The sequence below is a fragment of the Schistosoma mansoni genome, chromosome 1, assembly GCF_000237925.1.
Source record: "Schistosoma mansoni strain Puerto Rico chromosome 1, complete genome".
Lineage (NCBI taxonomy): Eukaryota > Metazoa > Platyhelminthes > Trematoda > Strigeidida > Schistosomatidae > Schistosoma > Schistosoma mansoni.
Genome location: NC_031495.1, coordinates 27,126,004 through 27,151,062, shown reverse-complemented (window position 1 = coordinate 27,151,062; position 25,059 = coordinate 27,126,004). Strand labels below are relative to the sequence as shown.

The 25,059-nt window shown below is 30.5% G+C and overlaps 1 protein-coding gene across 1 annotated transcript; it reads right to left on the bottom strand.

The window, feature by feature from the left end:
• On the bottom strand, positions 1-24,189 carry Smp_060030 (hypothetical protein; the record flags this gene model as incomplete). Its single annotated transcript, XM_018793889.1, has 4 exons — positions 1-487; positions 2,966-3,107; positions 7,592-7,816; positions 23,847-24,189. The coding sequence occupies 4 exons, from the start codon at positions 24,187-24,189 to the stop codon at positions 1-3; spliced, it is 1,197 nt and encodes a 398-aa protein (XP_018648356.1).
• Between the last annotated feature and the right edge of the window lie 870 nt (positions 24,190-25,059).

Here is a 25,059-nt window from a genome sequence, read left to right as displayed (position 1 = left end):
TTAGACAAATACAAATGATGCAACACCTCGACCACATGTACATGATCTTTGTGGTATACTAACCATACGGAATCTGCCTTGACAATCAGAAGTACGTAGTGCACGCCATCTAGTCTCAATATTTGGCAATCCAGATCCAGTGCATCTGTAACCCAAATCTTCTCTCATATATGTTGGATAACATGTTACACAAATTTGTTGACCTGGTGTAAGTAATGCTGAATGAGTAATCCATGATTCAGAATTCGAATAATCATCTTCCCAATTTTTGTTCAGACCAGTATTTCCAAGTTTATTGTATTGTCTTTCGTGAAGAAATGATTTACGGCTGAAAGTGATCGATTGACCATTATAACCATTGTGTCGTTTATAACGATTAGGATAATAATAATAAGGATACTGATCTCGGGATGATGAAAATTGCCATAACAAATTCTGTGTTTGGCAAGCCTGATTTGTATATGTAATCTCATATACTGCACAGTATCTGAAAATCATAAACAAATGATTATCAAGAAATGAAAACATCAGGATTATATTCATTTTGAACTGATATTTAGGTTTCATAATTTAAATTTCATAGTACAATTGTTACCATTGTATTAGTTGAAAAAATACAATAAAATTAGCAGTATAACGCTTCTGTTTTGAAGCATCGAAATGATAAATTATTTATGTACCGAAATTTTTATTGAACTCATGGTGTAATCATCTGTACTTTTAAGTAGGATATATATTATATTACCATACCTAGCAACTATGAAATCAATATCATTACATATTTTTATTATTTTGCATATATCTTCCATAAATAAGCATGTTTTCTACAACTTCCTAGTAATAATGACATCTTAAATCCATATGATTTCAATAGTCAATGTTTCCGGTAAAATCGAATTCGGGTAGAACATAAAGTCTTTATCATTTAATAAAACAGCAAAGGACTTACGGGACCACATTACTAGTAAAGCCTTCATAGTATTTGATGTTCAACTAGGCGTGATACGGTAATCTTATCAAAATTATTTTAGTCAACGTGTGATACATAATATGCCTGTGGAATCTAGAGTATATTGTTCTTTATACAACATTTTTAATTGTGACATATGGTCAAATGTAAGTAAACTTATAACACTGTTCAAACTGACGTTAAACTCTGTGTTTTAAATAATAAAATGCAGACTCTTCAGACTCAGTTTGCTATCTTAGTTCGAAATCGCCCAGTCAGTATTAGCTCACGATCACAATATCGAATAGTCCTCATAAAACTGTTATTACCACCATTACAACTGGTTAACGCTCTATTGATAACAGAGTTTACATTTTAACAGCTTGTATGTTTATTATCCCATTGATAAGTGATTTCGTAGGTTCTACGGATTATTTGAGACATTATTTACAATCAAAATATGACCGATGATGCATCTGCTACTTCTTACTACTATAATTGAATTCTATTCTCGTTCTCTTTAACACATATACATAACCCTGGAATATATTGGTCTATACCATAAAGTTTACTGAAATTGTTGCTATTTGATGACATTTTGAAACATTATCTTGTCAGTAACTACTTTTACTTACTATATTACTTTAATATACCTGAATATTAACAAACAATAATAATAATGGGAATAATGACATCATACTATTCTTGTATTCTGTTTTATAACTTTTGAAAGATTTATTTTTAAATTGGCAATTATTCCTTATCTATGTATTAGTCATAGGAATTGTCTGTCCATACTACTGATATAATGGTTATTCTTAATATAAAGTAAGAATGCCTCATTATTATTATTAGTAATAGTATTATTATTACCTATCAACATATCTTATCTCGATATCTTTAAATATCATTAACAATTTCTTTCGTTTAATAACTTATGATTATAACCTGTCTAATTGTTGGCATTTCATCTCTTACATAACTAAATATTAATTATCTTGTTGTCCCTGAAGTTTGATAATAGAATACTCTGCAATAAAATATTTAAATAAATCAGTTATGGCACTTATTATTATTGGACAAATTATTAGTAGTCAGATATTACATGTATGTTTCAAAGTCAAAAGAATTTCATGTCAGATAGAGTGATAGACTGGAACACTTAAACTAGCGAAACTATTTAATTACTGATCTGATAATTAAGTAAAAAGAGAAAATATGGAGGATCCCCTTACCTATCATCATAATACAGATGTGCTACTTATTTTGTTCAGACATTTTACTGATATAAGGTATATATAAACTGACGACATTTATTCGATGATCTAATTTTCCATTGATACGTCCTAGGTTCGAACTCGCTCCATCTAGTTCAGCTTTGGAAAGCAGGATTGTATTATTTATCTTTGTATTATTATTTGTATTAATCTACAGATATGTAACTGACTAGTGATTCACATTAACCAATTTTTAAAAAAAATTCTATTGTTTGCACATCTTGACACATTGAAAGTATTAGGAATTTTAAATGAAGCATAGTTTATGAGACCCTAGAGTAGCTATCAAATTGGCTGACAGAAAGACTTCATATAGTCTTTTAAAAACTTTTGAAAAGGGTTCTGAAAGTACTTTTTGCCCCACTCTAGAATAATTTTAATCATTATTGAATAATAAGTACTCATTTAAACATTCTGAGAAGTACTAAAAAGTGAGTATAATAGAATGTACTCTACTATCTTCTATACTTATGATAATTAACTAAGGTACTGTTAGAATAACATAAATACTCCTTGAATCAAGTTAAATAATCACGAAATTTAAATCATTATTTGGTAACTTGGGCAGTCGTGATAACAATGGATTGAGTTATATATTTTGAGCAGTAAACATTTTTGCATTAATGTCTAAAAGTATTACAACAAATTCAGTAACACTGCGATTTGCCATTTCAATAGAAGTTCAGTGTTTGAAAGAATAGAACATTGAAAATCTAAAGAACATCATGTGATTACTTACGGATCAGGTTCTGGCTGTTCAGTCTTATTCATTTTTATTAATCTACCAAGATAGAGTTTACGTCGAACATCGAAACGCATATCATAACGTCTAGTTAAATCCAATACATCTCCGCGTACGGGTAGTAAATGTGCCACTTCAGCTGTTATAAAATAAAGGTGTAAAAGAAACCAAAATTTAAATATCACCCACTTATATCACATATTAAGGTTTATCAAATTCAACATATTTTATTGATCTCAATCTTTGTTTCATATAAAGACTAAAACATCAATATAATACTGATTTGTTTCACAAAAATTAGGTAGAAGATGGATTCAAAAATGTTGGTGCACACGCATGATTAAGGCACTAATTATTTCAAGGCAATTATTAGTAATTCAGTTACTTGGTTGCCAAATACATCCCTACAATGTAACGTAATATAACTGTAGATATGGGAGCTAAAATTTCTGCGTTGAATGTTGTGTTGAGTTGTAAGACAGCCCTGTCAAACAGTTTAAATTGACTTATAACTAAATAACGGCAATTGTTATGTTTGTCTAATAATTTAGTTTCAATCATATTCAAACAGCGAAGTCTCAGAGCGGCCCCTGGTCAAAATGGCTTGACAATGCATACACTGTATTGCGATGTTATGTGGTCGACGCTAGTCATTAGGGAACTCTGGACGTAGGTTTCTTATTGTTCGTCATTTGTCAGCAAAACTTACCTGTTTTCTCTAGGGAACTGATGTTTCCTTTGTGATTTCAATTCATACCACTCAGCTTTATAGTCTGAAGCATTACCACTAAGTTATTCAGTCCGTGACTGACATGCTGTGATATTAAAATATTTACACATTATAAGTTACTTAGTAATGATAATTGGGATGTTGGTCTAGTCCTGATTCTAAACCTGGACTAAAACACTTATCTATAATCCTGATGTTTGATAATTCTCCAAGTGATTACAATCTAGGATAATAACTAGAAGTTCAAAAACTATTACATCTCAATGATACATTTCAGTTACTCATTAAAATCCCGATGTTAATTTCAATACTAATTACTATCTTTCTCATAGACAAATATATAAGAATAAAAAATAACTGTTCACAAGTTTACAAGTGTTTTTCTTTTGAAAAAAAAAGACACATTATATCGAATTACTGGAAGAAAATTCTTCATGTTTTCTAATCGATGAATACTTCATTACTTATAGAATTAGGACAAAAATCAATAAACAATAAAACATCAGTTTTATGTATTCACATATGAAATCAAACATTGTTACATAACATAGATCATTGTGATTGTGTAAATTTTCTGGTGACTTATTTTATGATTTCCAGTCTTCAATGAAATAAACGTTAGGCAGACATCCACTGGTATATTGAGATGTTGCATTTTTGTGCATTTCAAACTACTTTAATCATTTAAACTTAGACAAACGATTTTTAACTTGTTCGTATTATTGAAAATTGTTCGTTTTTTTGTCATTCTTATCTAATAGTCAGCATCTTTACTTTAGTATGATGAGATGGTAATATTAATTATTATTGTTGAGTTTGTGAGTTGGTTGGTCAATTTTCTAGCTGTAAATTTTAGTGTTTTAGATTTCATTGTTGCTTGACTTCAATCAAATAATAATAGTAGTAATAAAGACTGCAGTTGGTATATTATTCTTTTCCTTATCAGTAACACACCAAAATAACACGATAAGTATGGGTTATTTCCAGCCTAGTAGTTAGACAACAGAATGCCTGTAATGTATCCAACTGATTTCTGTCAAATGGTATACCTATATATTCATGTTACTTAGCTCGTCATTCGTTTGTCCAGTGCTTAGAAGACAATATCTACTATGATGAATTACTAAAGATCAGATCTTGATGAAGTTTTAACTTGTTTATAAACGAATAAACATCTAGTTAATTTTACCTATTGATAATTGGAAGGGACAGCATTCATGCGTTTTACTTATTATATGAATACAAATCATTGTTCGCTTCAAATGGAAGTTTTTTGACTGTTGGTCAGATTGATGAACCACAGTATCTGTAGAAAACAGCTGACTGAAGTGTTTTAATCAAATTAATGACTAACAAAGCTTCAGTGGAAAAAAAATCTAAATTTACAGATCAACTGAAAACTATCACCTGCTACTATGTCATAATAATGACAGTGATTCATAATATTGGGTTACTGTTAACAGATGGGACACATTTGAAGATTTCTTTAAAATAATCATTCGATATTGACTATGAAACTGGTATAAACCAGTGAAGATTGATCAACTAACACTTCTTATTGCTAAGAAGCTCTAAAGATAAAATAGATATTCATTATTCCTTGGATCTCAATAATCCGTAAGCTTACTCCATTAAGTAATAAAGACAAACGGTAAAATTAATGTGTCTGTCTAGTTAATAGTTAATATCCATGTAAATCTAGTAGGAGAGTTTCAACCGATTTTATTTTCTTTCTTTCATTGAATAAAACAAACAAAGCAGCTTTGATGAAAATCTGATGCTTAATAAAAATTTAAACTACAGAAAAGACAAACCATTACTAGTGTTAGTAAAATAACCTCTGAAGTAAGTAACATGAAGTAATGCTTTATGCTGTATTCGTTATTAACTTTTATTTGCTACATTCGCTATCAGATTTAATAGCGTTTCTTTCGATAATCAATCTTCAAAAACCCTTTAATAAGTGTCATTCATACTATTTCGTTGCTACATGTACAGTTAGTACATCAGGTTTAAAAATAGGTTGAGTAGTTCGTTATTATACTTTCAGTAATATCTCCTAAAATTAACTCTTCATATTTTTTAAAACTATGAAGTAATGTACGCTAATTCAAGAGAAATATAATGGTCCGTCCTCCGTACAAAGTCTCATAAAAGCTCGTGCTACAAGAATCTATATAAATACTTCATATCATGTTGGTGAATGGTCGCTCATAATTCGTGGATCGGTTGAAGTTAGACATTAACACCGTTGGATGCCGGCTCAGTGGTCGATCTGTTAACGGCTCTGGCTCGAGACTGGTAGGTCCTGGGATCGAACCGCGCGAGCGCGGGGTCGTGGATGCGCACTGCTGAGGAGTCCCATAATAGGACGAAACGGCCGTTCAGTGCTTCCAGGTTTTCCATGGTGGTCTAGCTTCAATTGACTCATGATTTCAACTTTGAAAAATACTGAAATCTCCACAAACCCCCTTCTGACTTCATATCTCTCTTATTCACTATTAGATGATATATATGATTAACAGTTATTGTTGATTAAAATCTATCCCTAATAGACGTAGTTTTTTTTAAAAAAATAGTCGGTCGGGATTTTAGATAACAATATTATATGATACAATCATTAAAATCTAACTGAATAATGCAAATTTTTCAACTACCATAACAACTGATGAAACATATAAACATACTTGACCTTGACTTGTTTACTTATCACTGTCTCTCCTAAATTACTCCTTGATAATTTTCAATTCATTTTTTATTGCTTCTTTTAATTTTTATTGTCTAGTTTTTGCGAAAAAATAAAACCTGGTATAAACTTTGACAACACTAAAAAATCGCCTCCTAATTTTTCTTCACCTCATTATCACCATTTTACCTAATGATTCTAGTCTATATAATGCCGTTCGCTGATTCATACAAAAAAGAATTAATTGAAAATCCAGCTGATCGGTTTGTATTATGAGGCTGTAAAAAAAATACATTGTTAATTGTTGATGATATGCATATCTGTGAAAAACTACTGTTGATTTCAAGGTATTATTGTTCAATAACGAATTATTCATTAGTCTACTTATTAACAGTTTGAAATGATATACAAGCCTCTGTATGTGTGTGCTTATTTACGTTTTAGGGTTGTTATGTATAAATATAGAGAAAATTGTCTTGGAAACACAATCATTTTGTACACATGGTAAATTTATCAAATGACAAATAAGAAATCTGCTCATTAGTAGAGTAGATAAATGAATGGAAAAAAGATAGAGAAATAGTCAAAACAAATACAGATGCTGATGGCCATGAATTAAATGAAGACTGAACTAAGTATACCAGCATTCTGCCTGTAAAGTAACTTTTATTTGTTCTTTCTATTTCCCTCTTCTTCTTTTTCGTGTTATTATTACATTCTTATTTTTTCGTATTTAACTTGGAAATGTATAAATAAAACCATTTTTTTGGATGAATAGTTTTCTATTTTTGGTGTATATGAACGAATCATTTCGTATTATTGAATAAAGGTCAAAAATGATAAATAAGGTATTTCGGTAATTTAATGTGAGTCATTGCTTGACCTTGTGTACATACCAAGCTTCTAATTTTTTTATTAGCTTTTAAGAAGAGGAGTGTTTCACTTTTACCATATCAATAAACTGTCATGTGGAAGACAATGAAAAGTAGGTACTGAATTAGTTTTGTTTCATTAAAAAGTAATTGACGGTTTATCATTTTGTTTACTTGAATTGGGTTAATCAATTACACATAAACGTTACCTTATAGTAGTAGAAGTAAACATTCTACTGTTATTATCAAAGAAATTACTTATTTGGATATAACAAATTATGATGATTAAATCATAAACATCGAATATATATATATATATATAAGTGTTAATCTACCTTTTATATCATAAACATAGGGTACCATCAGCGTTCCAGATCTTCCAAATCTTTTCGATGCACAATTATGTCCAATACATGGTCTTGTTTCATTCAACTCTGGACATGGTTTACCATTGTTACTTGGTTTAATCTGAACTTGTCTGTAACGCGTACTAACACTTTGACCACATGCATATTCACAACTTGTCCAAGGTCCCCATTCACTGACTGTACAATCCACTTCTGTAAACAAATAAAATGCAACATGATGTCTTAGGCATTAAGGATATTATATTCAATTATATGAGATGTAACTAGAGTTGAGAATTAAACTTATTACTGTCAGAATATAAAAGTGGAATGGTTATAATCCACTAAACTGTAATAATATAGTTCTAAATAGCAAATTTTTAATTGTTATCGACAGTTTTTCCATCGAGCAATACAAAACATTACTAGAGGATGAGTTAAACTTAACTGATGGGACGATTTAACTCCCTGAAAAGTGTACAAACTATAGAAATGCCAATTTCGTAGACTTTATTTAAGTACTTTTCAAAATAAAACTTGAAACCAAATGAAGGGTGCACAGTAATAAAACTTTTTATTTCTACTGGTCTTTATGGACGGACTGTCAGAAAAAGCAACTTCAAAGTAAGCAGGATGTTAATAACAATTTTAGTCTTTTTTAACAATAACTAAAGAATACAAAACAAAACTATTATAAACAATGATATTTAAAAATTCATCTTTAGATTAAGGTTAATCTTAGTTTTCGGTACCTTTAATCACCTTGAAGAAAAATAAACTTTTCAATACATAGTTCAATAACACAATCTGGCCTAATACTGTTAAATTACACTTAACCTTATTAACTATATACATGTCGGAATAACACTCTGACAGCTCATAGCGTGTTTCATTCCATACGTGCATACATTCCTGACAAGAAATATTAGCTTCAATGTATGAATATGGAAAAATAACATATTTAATATCATTCCAGAATAATATTATGTTAGATAAATCAGTATTTATACGGATTTATAAACAGTGATTTTATTTATAATGTTTACATTGGGAACACTCGGTATTACTATGGAAAAATATCATCAGTAATTCAGGATAAACATAAGGATATTTCATTGAATTTTTGAACTCTGACTAGTTTTCCGCAAAAATGAGTGATAATTATTAAGGGTGTTATAGGTACAAATTGTCCGTTACACTGTACATTTTAAAACTACTGAATTATTATATAGTAGTATAAACCAAATCATAATTGATTATTTGAAAGATATATATTTTAAATCATTTCAATATATATATATTTGTTATGGTATAGTTGGAACGTTTAAACGAAACTATTGATTAGCTTGCATTTTAAAAGAGATATAAACAAATATTCCATTTGATATCAATATTTTATTCCATTAAAACATTAGACGGTACAAGGTACTCTCATTATATATTTTGTTCTCCAAGGATTCAATTATGTAGAGATGTTTCAATATTAGAAATGAATTTTATTGCCAGGAGCGTATATCCAAATTGTTAGAAATAATTTGTTGACAAAAACAAACTTTTGTCTGATCGCTTAAAATATGGGAGCATTATTATTATTTACTATTCCTCACAAAATGGGCAACATAATCATCGATAATTGGTATTGTTTTCAGAGTGATAAAATCGATAATAGTACTATAGGGAGATTTTCTTACGACCGTACAGTAGATTCGGTAAAAGGTGGGAATAAATAATGCAAACGAACGGGTAATTTTGTTTATGATCTTTTTGAACTATTTAAGATAATAGGTATGATCACACATTTTCAATGCAACTCAAGGGCTTGACATTATCTATAAAATATGTAGCTCAAGATTAAAACTGGACAGTTTAAATCACTGATCTTTCAGTCACTGAGTTGCAAACTCCAAACCCTCCACATGTATGGCGCTTTACAATAATGTGTAGTATCATTAGATTTAGGATACAACATAAATTTTCAAATCTACTGTACAAATTTCTAATCGATTACTGAATAACTATTTAACATTATACCATATTTACTCTTTAACTCTCTAATAATTTAACATCAACGACAGAACCCATTAATACATTTTATGTGATTACTATTGTTGTTAGATTATAGAGCGATTCCACACATCCCTTAAAATATCTGTGTGCAAAGTCCCTCAAAGGTGCACGAAATGGTTTTACGTGACAGTGATCTTTTTGATCACATCCTGATTTATTTTACGATACAATAAAGACTTTCTCCTATTTCATGGATCACTAATTATATGATTTAATAACACGTTTTAAATAAACAAACCCAAATGTAACGATTGTCTATTGTTTAACACTTACAAAACATTTTCAATTTGAACGAATTAACATTCACTTCCCTACTATATCATTTATACTTCATAATGGGATACTAGACTATTTCTCATAATGTTTACGCTATTTAAAAACTACTAAAGTTCGTGGAAATAAACTGGAAGTTAGTATCTAGTTCTTCATTATTTTGATAGTATAATGCAAATACTTTACACCAATATATATATATATATAAACTACTTAAGTCATTTTGCCATAGTGAAATCATACTGTACTGATTTCCCCCCTTATTATTCTATCTGATCATTAAGTTCCAACTCAATACAGTGAAGTACAAAAAATCCATGGTGACTAATAATAGGAACAATATTTCTTTTTTTTAAAAATAATCACATCTTTCCATTTTACCATATTAATTAGCTATTAAGCAGTACACCTCAATTCCAAGTATTAACTAGGAATGTGAAAAAAGTTAATCACTTCACTACATAGTTTCTAAAGTTACCATATCAATAATGTCTAGAAGATATCGATTTCATTCATAAATAAAGAATAAAATGTCCTAAAATATTATTTTATCTAAATTTGTTGCTTTTTCACATCAGATATTATCTGATCGAAATTCCCCAACAAGAGATACATAGAAGTGATAATGGTATTACATACTGACATGGAAGAAATACAATTTTTTTTACACTCAGACCTAAATCTGAACACGTGTCTTTAACTATAATGAATAAATAAAAAGATTATATTTGTGTTTCTATGTATTTGTGTCGTTGTATACTTAGCGTATACATAATTCATTGATAGCAACAAAAAAATGCAATCACTTCATTATTATCATTCTATGATAACATCAGATTATTCAAATGTATAGCTTAGTTGTATTTAAATTACAGGTGTGTTCCATCTGTCGTCTTCTATCTAATTTTTTTTCCGTTTTCATTTGTACAATGACGAGATTTATGCATGAATGACTTATAATAAGGTCAGTGATAGAGGGCTATGAAATATCAGCTGATTTATAATTTAAGTATATTTTCTAATTTTCCACATAACTCGACACTTATCTTGTGTTGCTCTGTTTAATTTGTTGATTATCTGCTAAATACATTACCAAAGACTATTACATTAGAGGAAGTTTAAAATAAAATTAACGAGCAAAATCATATGCTGAGGAGTCCCACAATAGGACGAAACGGACGTCCAGTGCTTCCAGGTTTTCCTTGGTGGTCTGGCTTCAATTGACTCATACTTTCAACTATGAAAAAAATCATATGTATTACTCTGTCATTTCTAACAGAGACATAAAAACTTATTATTTATTTTCTACCATGATTATGAATGAGTTTCCTTTTGATTTCCAAATAATTACGATAATTAATCAGACATTTATCATCGTATATATCTCATAAATTTGATAATTTAACGTATATTATTGATACTTTAAAGCGGAAAAATCACGAAAAGTACGAAAAGAAAAAAGCTCTCATTTGTACAACTAATCTCATATATACATGTTTTACCTATTAAGTTGCTATACGATACATCTTTTAAGGTATCGTAAGGGTGATCATGGACTTTTTGATACTGTCATAGCTAATCAGGAAAAAGTGGTCATTGGACTGAACGAATGTTGTTGATAAGTAGGAAAAAATATTGTGGAAAATGAAGAATAGGAAAAGACCATTATGGTATATCAAAAAGCTGGAGTTATAAATTATTTCGTCAATGTTTCAGTGAAAGTGAAGGCTGAGAAATGTAAACATCTCTTATCTTACTACTTGTGATAAATAGGTTCTAGGAAAATTAGTGAATGAAAAACACTGCGAAATATAAATCTACACAAGAACAATAAAATTTAAATTGTTGAGACTTAAAGGAAAAAGCATTAAGATCTGTTTCGTACCGATGAACTTGAAATGAGTTTGAATCCCTCAGGGATTATCAATCCACTAAAGAGTACATGTATACTTTGCTGATAAGCTCCAACTAACACGAAATCAAGATCTAGGATCTCCCAACAACTTTCTCAGACTACCTAAAATATTATCAAGGTAATATTTATTCCTTTTTGAGCATAATAACATCAGTTCCAAGAAACTGTAATTCAACCTCATGATACTACCTTACTTTTTATTCCATGTAAAATTGTATTTGTCACGACTCAGAAAAATAGACGTCAAGTAAAAGAAAATTGTGGAATTAATCTTTTGTGCAATAATTTATCCAGCTATTAATGTAACAATGAAAATTATTATTTATAAAGAATTCAAATAGATCTATGCATTGTTTATAACACTTTTTCTGTGTCTTATAAATTCATTTTTACAACTTATGTTTAATTCACAAACTTTATAAGCAAAGATGGATAGTGGCTAGCAGTGGAATCCAGGATGCGCATTTCGTCCCATTTGGGACTCCTCAGTCGGATGTAACTGCATATCAGATTTGGTGTTCACTCTGGGAGTCGGACCCAGTAACGTTCGCTTCAAACACCATCGTTTTATCTACTTAGCTAGTGAGTCCTGATAGCCACCTGCTTGTACAATGGAGTGAAGTTTTAAATAGAACGAAACGTGCGTCCTGGATTCCACTGCTAGCCACTATCTATCTTTGCTTATAAAGCTTATGAATTAAGGCAATATCGAGGCAGTTCGTTTAAGATGCACATATGCGAATAAGAGACTGATCAATTTTACTCCTAAATGACAACGGGAAGATACAAGTAAACAACATCAATTGAATTATATATTTAAGTAATTGAAAAGATTCACTCAAATTTTCTAAAATAAAATTTGTTGAAATAAAAAGCCAAGGTAAAATGTTTACTATTTTAAATTTTTCTAATTCAATCTTTTTGGATAAGGTTTTAACAATCTAATGAAGCTTTTACAAATTTATTCGACAAACTATAAAAATCAACATGTTACTGTTATTCTAGAATTTTCTTTCAATTTAAGGAAATAAGATTTCAATCTATATTTGTTGAACATTGAAAGCTTTGACACTTCATAAACTTCATAGTTGAAATCGTGAGTCAATTGAAGCCAGACCACTACAGAAAACCTGGAAGCACTGAGTGGCCGTTTCGTCCTATTGTAGGACTCCTCAGCAGTGCGCATCCACGATCAACGTGGATACATACAGTAAATTATTACTTTCATAATTTAACGCTTAAAATGTACTGCTTATCCTTTCCTAATTTCAATTTCAGTTATTTACATTCATAGATGTATCTAAATCTGAAAAGCAATTATAAGTGTTTCATTATTTTAATTGATTATAATACCACCATTCAACAAAACAAGTGCTTTATTGAAAAAAATTATATGAAATTTCGTAGAAAACAACTTCATTATTCCTCTTTAAAATCATGAAATCATCTGACTTCGACTGAAAACAGAATATTAGAAGAATTTTCTGACTGAATTACTTTATTGAAATAGAAAATTATGATTTGTGGGATGATATTTCTCTATAATTGACATAAAAATATGAGACAGCTATTTCATCTTATAATCTGTTATTTAGCTAGATGTCATGTAGTGGATCAGGCAGCGATTGAGCTGACTAACTGTAGGTTTATAGAAGGAATGTCGTTTGAACCTGTGACCCAATGCTTGGCAGAAAGTGATTTAACTATCCAGCCATTACTATGGGACTATTAGCACTTTTCCTCTATAACAATGTTGGTGAACTACTATGTGCAACTTTACAGTAGCTAACTGGCTTACAATACCTTTACAAACTTTTTAAAGGCTCTGAAGTTTCTATTTTGAACAAATTTCAATTGTGTTATTGTCACCTCAATATTCAGGGTTTCATAACACATTAAGGGATCATTATTTCTTGAAATAAAAATGTTTTTGCGCTAATGATTTAAAAGTTGGAAAACTTATGCTAATTTTCCATTCATCTTTTAGAATGTCAATAGGAATTAAATAGAATTAACAATTTTCTAGAATATTCACCGTTAGACAAGAAACAACAACATTCACTCTATGTACTATACCATGACAATGTAATTTCATTAATTAACTACAAGTTTATGTTATAATATTTCAGAAACTAAAGGCCACATACACACACATGTACAAATAAAAACATCAAAAGAACAGTAGTCAATAAATTAAAATAAAATTAATGGAAATAAGCTGAGATCCTCTTTGGTATAGTCAAATTTACCTTCACACACACACACACACATGAAGTTACATACTTATTCTTACATTACAGCAAATAGTAAAAGATGAACAAGAAATATCCGGATGAAATTCTTCATTTACGTCTTATACAAAGAGTAACTTAGTCATTATAAAAGTTAATTCTTGCTTCCTTTTTTCTATAAATGGATATAATACGTTGTTCATATAAAGCCATAAAAATACAATGCATTGTTTTGTTGTTTTATTTCACTGAAAATAAACGAGAAGATAAATTTTTCTATTTCTTCATGTTGTATATTACTTTTAAATGTAAAAATATAAAAGAAATAAGACAATAACAATAGACTCCACAACAACAGTAAAAAAATAGAAAAGGTAATTTTTCAATAAGTGAACTATTTTAAACCATCATAAACCTCTATTAGTTAACTAGAACTAAGTGATATTACTAGTTAGAAATAACTTTGCTTTATTTTTCGAGATATATGCAAGACAGTGGATGAATAAATTGGCACTCCCGAGTTCAGGACGATTGATAATGTTCTAATGCTATACGATCTTTCCATTACATTTCTGTGAGTTAAAACTTCCAACAAACATCCATCGAGTGTACTCAAGCCTGGAGTCATTTTCAGTGGGGAAGCTTTACGCTACTTTCATATTGAAAACTCGAAATTGCACTGAACATAATGCTGAATAGAGCAGTTATTATGATTTTCATTGGACTTTTCAAATGTTGAATTGAGTGGATATTTTATATTTATCACCATAGCCTGTTGAATATTGATGATGATAAGTAAACCAAGTTATAGTTGTGAAAGTATTCATCATTCAAGTTAACACCCTACCAGAGGTTATACGAAAATGACTAAAGCTCATAATATTGACTAAAACACAAATAGACACATTACTATATTTAAACATTGAATTAAATTTCTGATCGACTCTAGATTGTATGAACTGTCTAGTTTGTAAATAATCTACATCACTAAATAACATCATTTGGGTAATGAATGAAAACAATAGAAACTAGGCAATTGTTTCATTTTAGTTTGGGACATTGCAACTGTTCCCAGTCACAATCCTACCAAACCAATAAGACCGAGGATTTTTGGTTTTACTGTGAGTATATACATTCAGTTGAAATTCAATAGTTTAGATCTTCATTTTCAGTTATTCTACAGTTGTCATAAGTCAGCAAAGTAAAACTAACTTTAAATAAACCTATTACAGATAAAAATCTAAAGTTTAAAGTGCACAATGAAATGAAATACATTTTATTTTTAACAATAAACATGCAATGAATAATCAAACACTTGATATATAATGACTTATTATCTCTCATCTAGCAATAATGATAATCCGTGAGAATTCTTTTTTTTTCAAGTCAGTTTACTTTTTAAACTTGGAGATAGTAAGACTAAATTGTCTAGAATAAACTTAGTTAAAATAATTGATATTAATAGTTACCACAGTTTCACCCAAAAAATCCACTTGCTAAATGTGTCAATGATTATGGCATCCTCTTTCCATCTTCTGAAAGACTGGCAACAATCACTCCTTTTGATGTTCTGTTAGAAATAGAGATTTAGCAACTCAGTTGCTTGAATTTTTATCATATATGCAGCAGAACACAAGACAGTGACAATTTACTATAAGGTTCTTTTAAGTTCTTCACAAAAGTTAAAATCCCTTGACTGAAAAAAATCCATTTTAAATTCATTTTTACCTGAATTATCTGTCCTAATATATGCTATTCTTTTCTACTTATTGTTATTTATTGCACTCCTGTTCCCCCATTTATTTGTCTTAAATGTTATCTTTTCGTTTGTACGGTCCACACATTTAATGGTTCACAGTTGTACTATGATAATAAAACGTCTAAGACTCAACTATATAACCAATCATAATAGACTATAATTTTATTTGTGAGACAACAGTTGTATGTTACATATCAAATAAATTGACTGAGTAACTTTTAATAATAAAACTAATGTCATATGATTTTCAATTAAGACAATGAACCGATCGGTGTCAGACCACCATTGGAAACCTGGAAGCACTTGATGGTCGTTTCGTTTTATTATGAGACTCTTCAGCATTAATAAAATCTAACATTAGATCGAATTGATAACTAAATGTAGATAGCGAAAGTTAATGAACAATTTTTAATTATTCCATCTAAGTTTATCATAAACAATCCCTGTTGAAAGTTGACATATCAAAAGGATGTAAGTGATAAATTACTTAATACTTTTAAAAAAAAAACAAAGCTTTCTGGGATTAGTAATAATAAGACTTTACAGGTCTTAGCCGATAACTTGGATACTGTACATTTGAAAGAGTCAATCAATCATTTATAACTTATCAATAAATTTTTTATAGATATCATTCTAGACAAAGACAACTAACCAATCTAATGATAAGGGCGTTACAAAAACCTGTAATAACACAATAATAGAAAATTTAGACATAGTCATATATATTTTGCAAAAAAAAGACGTTTACATGATTGGATAATCAAAGATATGACTAAGTTATCTTTTGTTGTTCATGAGTAATCTAATGAAATATGAGTAGAATAATCTTATTTGCACTGGATAATTTTGTAAAATAATATGTACATTCTAAATAAAAAATATAAACAATAAAATGTTAGAATCTTGTAAAAGTACTCCAGAATAAGAGTCAGTCAGTCATAACGTAGAACTTCGTACGTACGTACATCAGTTCGAGTTTCCGTACCACATTAGCACAGAGATGCAGTTGTCGATTCAAATCCCATAGTGGTAGAAGTAGTAAGAGTATAAGCAGTAATACAAGAGATTAGGGTTTGAAGATGTTATTCAAGGAGTATGATCCAATGAAATAAATTTGGAAAAAGAAAAAAGATAGAGACATGAGGAATTCAGAAGATTAGAAGTTGGTAGAACACAAAGAGTGGATGCACCTTCGCCATTGCAAACGATTTTGAGCCATGTCATTCAAGGTCTCTAATCATCGATTGCTATCATGTCGCGGATCCCAACCAGGTAGTCTACACCTACCAGCACGGCTCAGTCCAATTGTCAGTGACTTCATGGATTTGTGCCATGTTTTGGTCTGGTCGCCTCTAGCTTTCTTCCAACCTACTCCTACACCATGAAACATAGCACGTCGAGCAGTCGGTGGTTGGGCATACGTAACATGTGTCCCAACCATCTTAACTGATGAAGTTTCACTAATTCATCTATCGATTTGCCATCCTTACCTAGTACTCGTTTCCTAACAACTACATTACTTACTCGGTGGTCCCAGGATATACGAGTAATGCTTCGAAGACACCTATGATCGAATACTAGTAGCCTACAAATATCTTCTACTCTTATCGGCCATGTCTCACTGCCATAAATTAGGACGGAACGGACTGCTACACAGTAAACTCGTCCTTTGGTTGCTAGACGGATATCTCGCCTACGCCATAAATGACGCAAGTTGGCGAAAGCTAGACGAGCCCTCTGTATCCGTGCTGAGATTTCGTCACACACCAGACCACAAGGACTGATGAGAAAGTATTCAGAGAAGAAAATTTTCTTTTCGACGAAATCATTTACTTAAGCTGTACATTTGCATATATAGTTATATGGAAATTTATGTCCATAGAAGGCTAGGAAATATTGCATATTCCAGAATATTATCATAAAATGCTCTACTAACAGAAAATAAGCAAATTAATTCCAATTATATATGAAATGATTTCATTAAATTTAACTCTCAAACTATTAATACCCAGTTTCTACCGGTAATTAATATAAAAAGAGATTAGAATATGATATAATGACTAACTAAATCTATCAAACATTACTCAGACTGATATCAATTTTTACTCATCTAAATCCCTTTTCAATAAAGTTCGAAAAAAAATTACAGAAAATTATTTATTAAATATACTTTAAAGTCATTGCATTTCATGGTAATAATGTGTCAGTTTTATATAGTCTGTAGACATTTTACCGATAAAAATTAGGATAATAATCTTGAAAATAATAGAAAATCAATGAGATTAGATCACAAACAGTGATATGGTTTATGAAATAGATTGACATATTAAGACATAAGCCATACTTAAAAAAATTAGGTGGAATAAGGTTCGGAACTGTGATCTAGCAGTAAAACGCCACCATCCTTTCATCCCAAACAATTATGACTTTGAAGCGGGTTTTGTGGAGATTTTAATAATTTTATATAGTCGAGATCATGAGTCAATTGAAGCTAGACCACCATGGAAAACCTGGGAGCACTGAACAGCCGTTTAGTCCCATTGTGGGACTCCTCAGCAGTGTGCATCCACGATCCCGCCTAGCGAGATTCGAAACCAGGACCTATTAGTCTCGCACCAGAGCACTTAACCGATAGACTGCTGAAGAGTTCTACAATAAGACGAAACGGCTGTCCAGTGCTTCCAGGTTTTCCATGGTGGTCTAGCTTCAATTGACTCATGATTTCATCCATATAAAATATTTTTAAAGCAAGATTATAAAGTTCATATTTCAGCTTATCCAACTATTTGCTGATATTTATCATAGTAACCAAGTGCTTAAGTTAAAATAGAAAAAAATCGTTAATTTTAATTTTTTTATTTATTTAATCTACTAACTGAAATTTTATTCTTTAAACAATCGAACTAAAACTATTTTAAAGACATTTTAATGATTCAATCAATAATTTATATAATTAGCCAGAAACTTAAATAATTGAGACATTATAATCATATGTTAACACTATTTACCCATGTTTTTCATTATAGTTTCTTTCAGGTCTTTCATATAAATAAACAAGGTTAATAGGCAAGATGTTGTTAAGCAGGTGTATGCTAATTCAATGATTATAACTTCCGATTACATATATAAGATGAATTGGCTGTATGAATAATACTAACATCTATCCCATTGATAGACCCATATGGTTATATTATGAAACTTATATAAATCCTATTTCTAGGATGAATTCAATGTTTGTTTGTTTTATTTTATTTTTTTTCTTCACAAAACAAAAGAATGCATGCGCATATTCGAAAACTATTTAACTGGTCGAATAAATAAGATCCAATTATACACATATTTCTTTAATCCTTTTTGTTTCTTTAAATAAACATCTAATTACTTTCCCTAAAAGATCATTTCTGTTTATTTTAAACTAAAAAAAATTAAAAAAATAAAATAACTCACTATTATTTAATTATCAATCTGTTCAAATTTCAATTTGATTAATTTACCCAATAAAATTAAAAGCGGATTATTTAAATATTTTAAAATTAAACTATGAAACTAAATAAACATCATAATTTATAAGTAACCTAGATATTAGAAGAGAGGTTTGTTTAAATTAAAACTATTGATCAAAATTTTAACTGGTTCATAATATGAAGATTGATTTTTTTTTTAAATTTCGAATATGATAGATTTTAACTCCTCCTGTAGCTCCTCTGGGAGTTACTGGCGTTCCCAAGCCCGGATTAAGGAGGAGGGTTGGACATAAGGGTTAGCGACCTCATCCCGTAGAAAACCAACTCACTAAAAAAACGCTAACCAGAAAAAATTATTCAAACCATTTAATGATAGATTTTATCAAGAGTAACTTCGATCTTCTAGGTAGAATGGAAGTAATCTATTTAAACAATTTATTCGTGTGAACATAAGTTTATTTCTCATTATGTTAGTGTTTTGGAACTGTTAGCTAGATCAATATTACGACCTAATTCTTCCAACTGAATAGTCATTGAAGAATTCTAGATAAGATTCACTAAAAACCCTTATGATTACAAGCTTAATATAGTTTTTTAAAATAATCTGTTGATAAAGATATTTACACGATCAAACTCCTTTGATAATTTCGATCAGCTTTTTAACGTAGATAAATAACAGCCAGATACGAGAGTTATGTTTGTCGTATATCGTTAAACAGTTTCTAATAAAGGCTTCTTATTAACGATTGTCAAATGGCATTAAACCTGTATGTATGGCTTCTTCCCCAATGTCTCCAACCAATTAGCTGCAAATAAATGGCATTACAATGTAATCACTTAATCTAGCTACTACATTCTATGTTGATTGAAAGATTTTGATCGTCATTAAGTATTATACAGATTATTATCGACTATTACTAAGTTACTGTAAATAAGTTACCTCTGCAGAAGGTCAGTCGCTTCATTGACAATCAAATGGGAATATCTCTGTAAGATTGGATGGCTTCGTCCCGAATTGCAGGAAAACCATCAGTTATCTTGAGAGTACAAACATGTCTTATCGGACGGTGCCAAGTAGAACTATAAGTTGGCTCTTAGGCTACCTTATTCAGACACTAAGGGTTGAAACAAATCATCCAAACCTAGTTATCTATACGTGTAAATGTACCCAGTTTATCAACATTGGGAATCATCTCGGAAACTATTTTATCACCCATAAATAATCATCAGATTATTAGCTTCAGAGTATCACACAGTATTTTTAAGTATCAACTCATGTTAATTTTAAATTGTTTTATCTTTCTTTTGTATTATGCTCTTTAGTAACTTTTACCACAATCCCTTTCTTTAATAAAAAGAATTAGTACCATTTGATTGATTATAATAAAAAAATATCTTAAAGAGTGCAGACAAGAAAGCATGTATTTGTTTATATTAATTGGTAAAGGTCTATATTTATAAAATTCCTTATTTCCACTTTATAGATGGGGTTTACTATTCATGTGTAGATATGCATCTAGTCTTAAAAGGATCAAATGTTTTTTTCTAAAGTAAACAGACAAAAACTCAAAAAAAAGCTTCACATGGTCCCTGGTTTTTATTAGACAAGTAGAATCACAATAATAGGTAATTATAGTAAGCAGAGATGGACAGTGGCTAGCAGTGGAATCGAGGGCGCACGTTTCGTCCTGTTTGGGACTCGCCAGCTGGATGTACTTGCATCGCAGAGTTGATGTTCACTCTGAGACTCGAACACCGTAACGTTTGCTTCAAACGTCATCGCGTTATCCACTTAGCTACTGAGTTCTGGTAATCAATTGCTTGTGCAATTACCAAGAGGTAATTATAGTTTCTCCTCCTTTAAGAATACGTTTTTTAGGATTTTTTTTTCTAAATTAGTCGTTTCTTTTAATAAAGATGTTCATTCTACATCCATCTCCGGCCCGGATGGTTGCTCTGAAATTAATTTTCACAATCCATTTTCGGCATAGTTCAATTAGGTTATTTTAGGGTTTACATGAAGATTAAAATTGAATCTAGAAAGAAATTTTTGGTTATTCATAGATAATAAGGGATTTTTTGACTAATGAACTGACTTCACTACTGACTGTCCTAACAAGCCGAACTGTCTCATGTAGACTGACTTCTAATTAAGTTACAGGAGAGTAATTAACATACAGTAAATAATTTGATTTAACAAAACTACGGTTGTATGGAATTCTTTCACAAATGTGATCAATATTTTGCTAATGATTACATTTAAATTTTTTACTTTGGTGGAAGGAAATCATAAAACTCACATACATGCAAAACTGGAATAATAAATAAAAAGTTATTTATGGAGCTATTTATGTTTACATCATTGTTTCATCATCCAATAACATATGTACCCGCAAGAAGCAAGACAACTTCACAAACTTATGACCTTCACGAGTATGATCAATGTAATAAGTTTTATTTATTTTTTATTTATCTTCTGTTCCTTGAGTGCTAACAACCGTTACGACGATTTCCTACCGTAAACCACGAATTATTAGATGAATTAAACTTTTCGAATTCATTTAAGGAATTAATTAGCTTTAAATGTTTCGGAATCCTAGAGAAAACCAATCCAGATAAATGTTGTACGCATTTGACTTCAGTTCTGTATAACTAATCTAGAACTAAGATCTCCTTCCTCACAACCAATATCCCGCGTACGCAATCATGGATATGTACTGATGAAAAGCCCCATACTAGGTCGAAATGGCTGTTCAGTGCTTTCAGGTTTTCAATGGTGGTCTAGCTTAGACTGACTCGGATATTCAACTGTGAAGATGGTACAATCTCCATAATACCCATGCAGATTCATACAATACACTGAATGCTTCTAAATCATATATTAAGCCTGTTTTTTTCCACAAAACACCACAGTAACGAATCCATTGTTCAAGATATAATTCTACTTTATCAGACTAAAACTCGAAGAAAAAAATCAATGAGTCCTTTCGAAACAATCAATAAAATCCTAGTAGATAGAGGGGAGATGAGCAAGTAATAAAGTTGTACGATGAATCAAAACAGAAGTTGAGATTCATCATAACTATGATTTTAACAATTTACGTCACTCATCCGTTCATTTAATTGTTACAATATCATTTCATTGTGTAGTATTATTTGCAGATTGGGGTTGTGAAGATTGTCGTATTTCATTAGAACCATAAACTGATCAATATTAGACCAACTTTGAAAACCGGGAGGCAATTAATGGCCGTTTTGTCTTAATATAGAACTCCTCGTTAACGCCCACCCACAATCCCGCACGTGGGATTCGAGCCCAGCACCTTTCGTCTCATGTGTGAACGTTTAACTTCTAGACCGCTGAGCTGGCATCGAACGTTGTTCATGTCTAACTTCAACTACTCCATGATGTTGAGAGGTCATCTTCCTTATTTTGGTGGGTAACTACCTCATACTAGACACAGTTGAACTCCACTAGTCACGGTTTCTCAGAACTTCAAAGTAATATTATTTAGTTGAAAAATAGGAACTTAATAAAAACAAAGATCATTATTATGTTGCAATTTAGGATCAAATCTCATTAATAATATTCTACGTCATTGTATTGTATATTTGACAAGAGGATAAACTATTTATTTTAGAAAGAAAAATAAGAAACAATACTGGAAATTGACATTTAGGATTGGTATTTATCGCAAATTAGTATGTATTGTATCCTTTTTGAATATTCTGTATATTTCATAAAAACAAGAGAAATACTCGATGGTTTTCAAATTTCAACTTTTAAGGATCTACAAAAAGTAAATTTTATTTCTGTATTGTAAAACCAAATATATCTAATATGTTTACGTATAAAGAATGGAAAAGTTGAGCAGTGAAAAACTTACCATTATTACGGTGAAACTAGATTCTAGTTCAATAGTAAAATCTATTATGAAATAGCTGTTTACCCCAAAAGTGATCTATTACTTTAAAGCTTAAAGATTTAGTCACTTCAATTGCCTATAGAGATTGTATAGAATATTATGCCTATAATATAAACACATTACAACTTTTAACGAATCGATGAATATTGAAGTGGGAGATATGTAAATCAGCTATTTTCAGCTCTGATTATCTAGTAGATAGCTATATATGAGAAAAATCTGCAGACAGCACCATTAAGTTGTCAAATAGCTCGCGCGCGAGACTGATAGGTCCTGGGTTCGAAGCTCGCGAGGCTGGATTGTGGATGCGCACCGTTGAGGATTCCCACAATAGAATGAAACGGCCGTCTAGTGCTTCCAGGTTTTCCATGATGGTCTAACTTCAATTGACTCATGATTTCAACTATATAAAATTACAATTTGCTTTCATGTTTATTGCGCTTTTTTCAAAAAATACTTGTGTTAATCATAAATTAGCAGCAATCACAACAAAATAATGAATTTCATATAAACACTTGATGTAATTTAAAGTCCTACATATTATTTGTAACTTTAAAGTGATATGTGTGAAACTAAAAAAAATGATAATCACTAACACACAGACTTACTAGTTTTTTGACATGTGAATTGATAATCATGACAGCAATCTCCAGTAATGACACAGCTTTCATCACAAAAACATCGACCACGTGGACTTGAATGACCAGCTACACTACGATATTTCCTCCATGGATAATATCTAGATATTGAAGATTGTCCAGTTGATTTGTAAACAAAACATTTCTCTTCTCGACCGGCACAACATATAGACATTCCATTAGGTTGAAGGCATCCATTTGAAATAACTAATGAGATTTGATTGATTGTAATATAAAATGAAAATAATGTGACCCAGTGTAAAAACTTTGAATTAAATTGAATATTGAATCGTTTTTGAATTGATCGAATCATTTTTTGTTTATATATGAAAAGGAATATTTAAAAATTCACAAGAGAGCAAAAAAATATTGAAAATATTGTAATGAGCTGGATTTCTAATGACTAGTAGTTTTTTGTATAGTAAGAATTCTACAATAAGTTTTTGCTGCCCGTTATGTGCATATAATAAATAAGTAATAAATAAGCATTAACAAGTGGACATGTAGGCATGTATTTAAATAGTATTTTCAGGAAAAAAAATTGAGTTATTTTTTTTAATTTCAGGGTAGTTAAGAGAAAAAAATTTTTTCTGTTGTCTGATAACCGTATCCAGGTCTTATATACTGGTGGCCTATCGACTCCACAACATTTCAATGTACTGTTGTTCCAATCTACACATGTATGTATGTATATATGAATTAGTGCACAAGATCCGGTAATATACAAGCAAAATGCTTTTTTGTTATATAAGCATGCACACACTAAACATCCATTTGGTGCTCAGGCTTAGACATTTATAGAAGTGATGCTAATGTTTGTACATTTTTGCACGTATGTAATCCAATTAACTTCCTCTATGCAAAACTATGATTGGTTAATTTCAACAACAGTAGTAGGCGAAAGACCTGACCTTCTCTTGACCCCATACAAATGACCATCCCTAAAAAGCGTAAAAACAACAAGGTTTTAATTACAGCAGACTAACAAAACAAATGCAAAGGGTTAAGGTCAAGTGTTATTTTCAACACTTGGATGAAGTAACCTACACTAGCTGTTTTGGTCCAATGATTAGGACATTTGGTGAAAATATAGCGTTAATCTGATAGATAGATACATATGAGTGTATAAAAAATGCACACAAACTGTTTGTTACGGATACTGTCCTTAATATTGTACCATGAC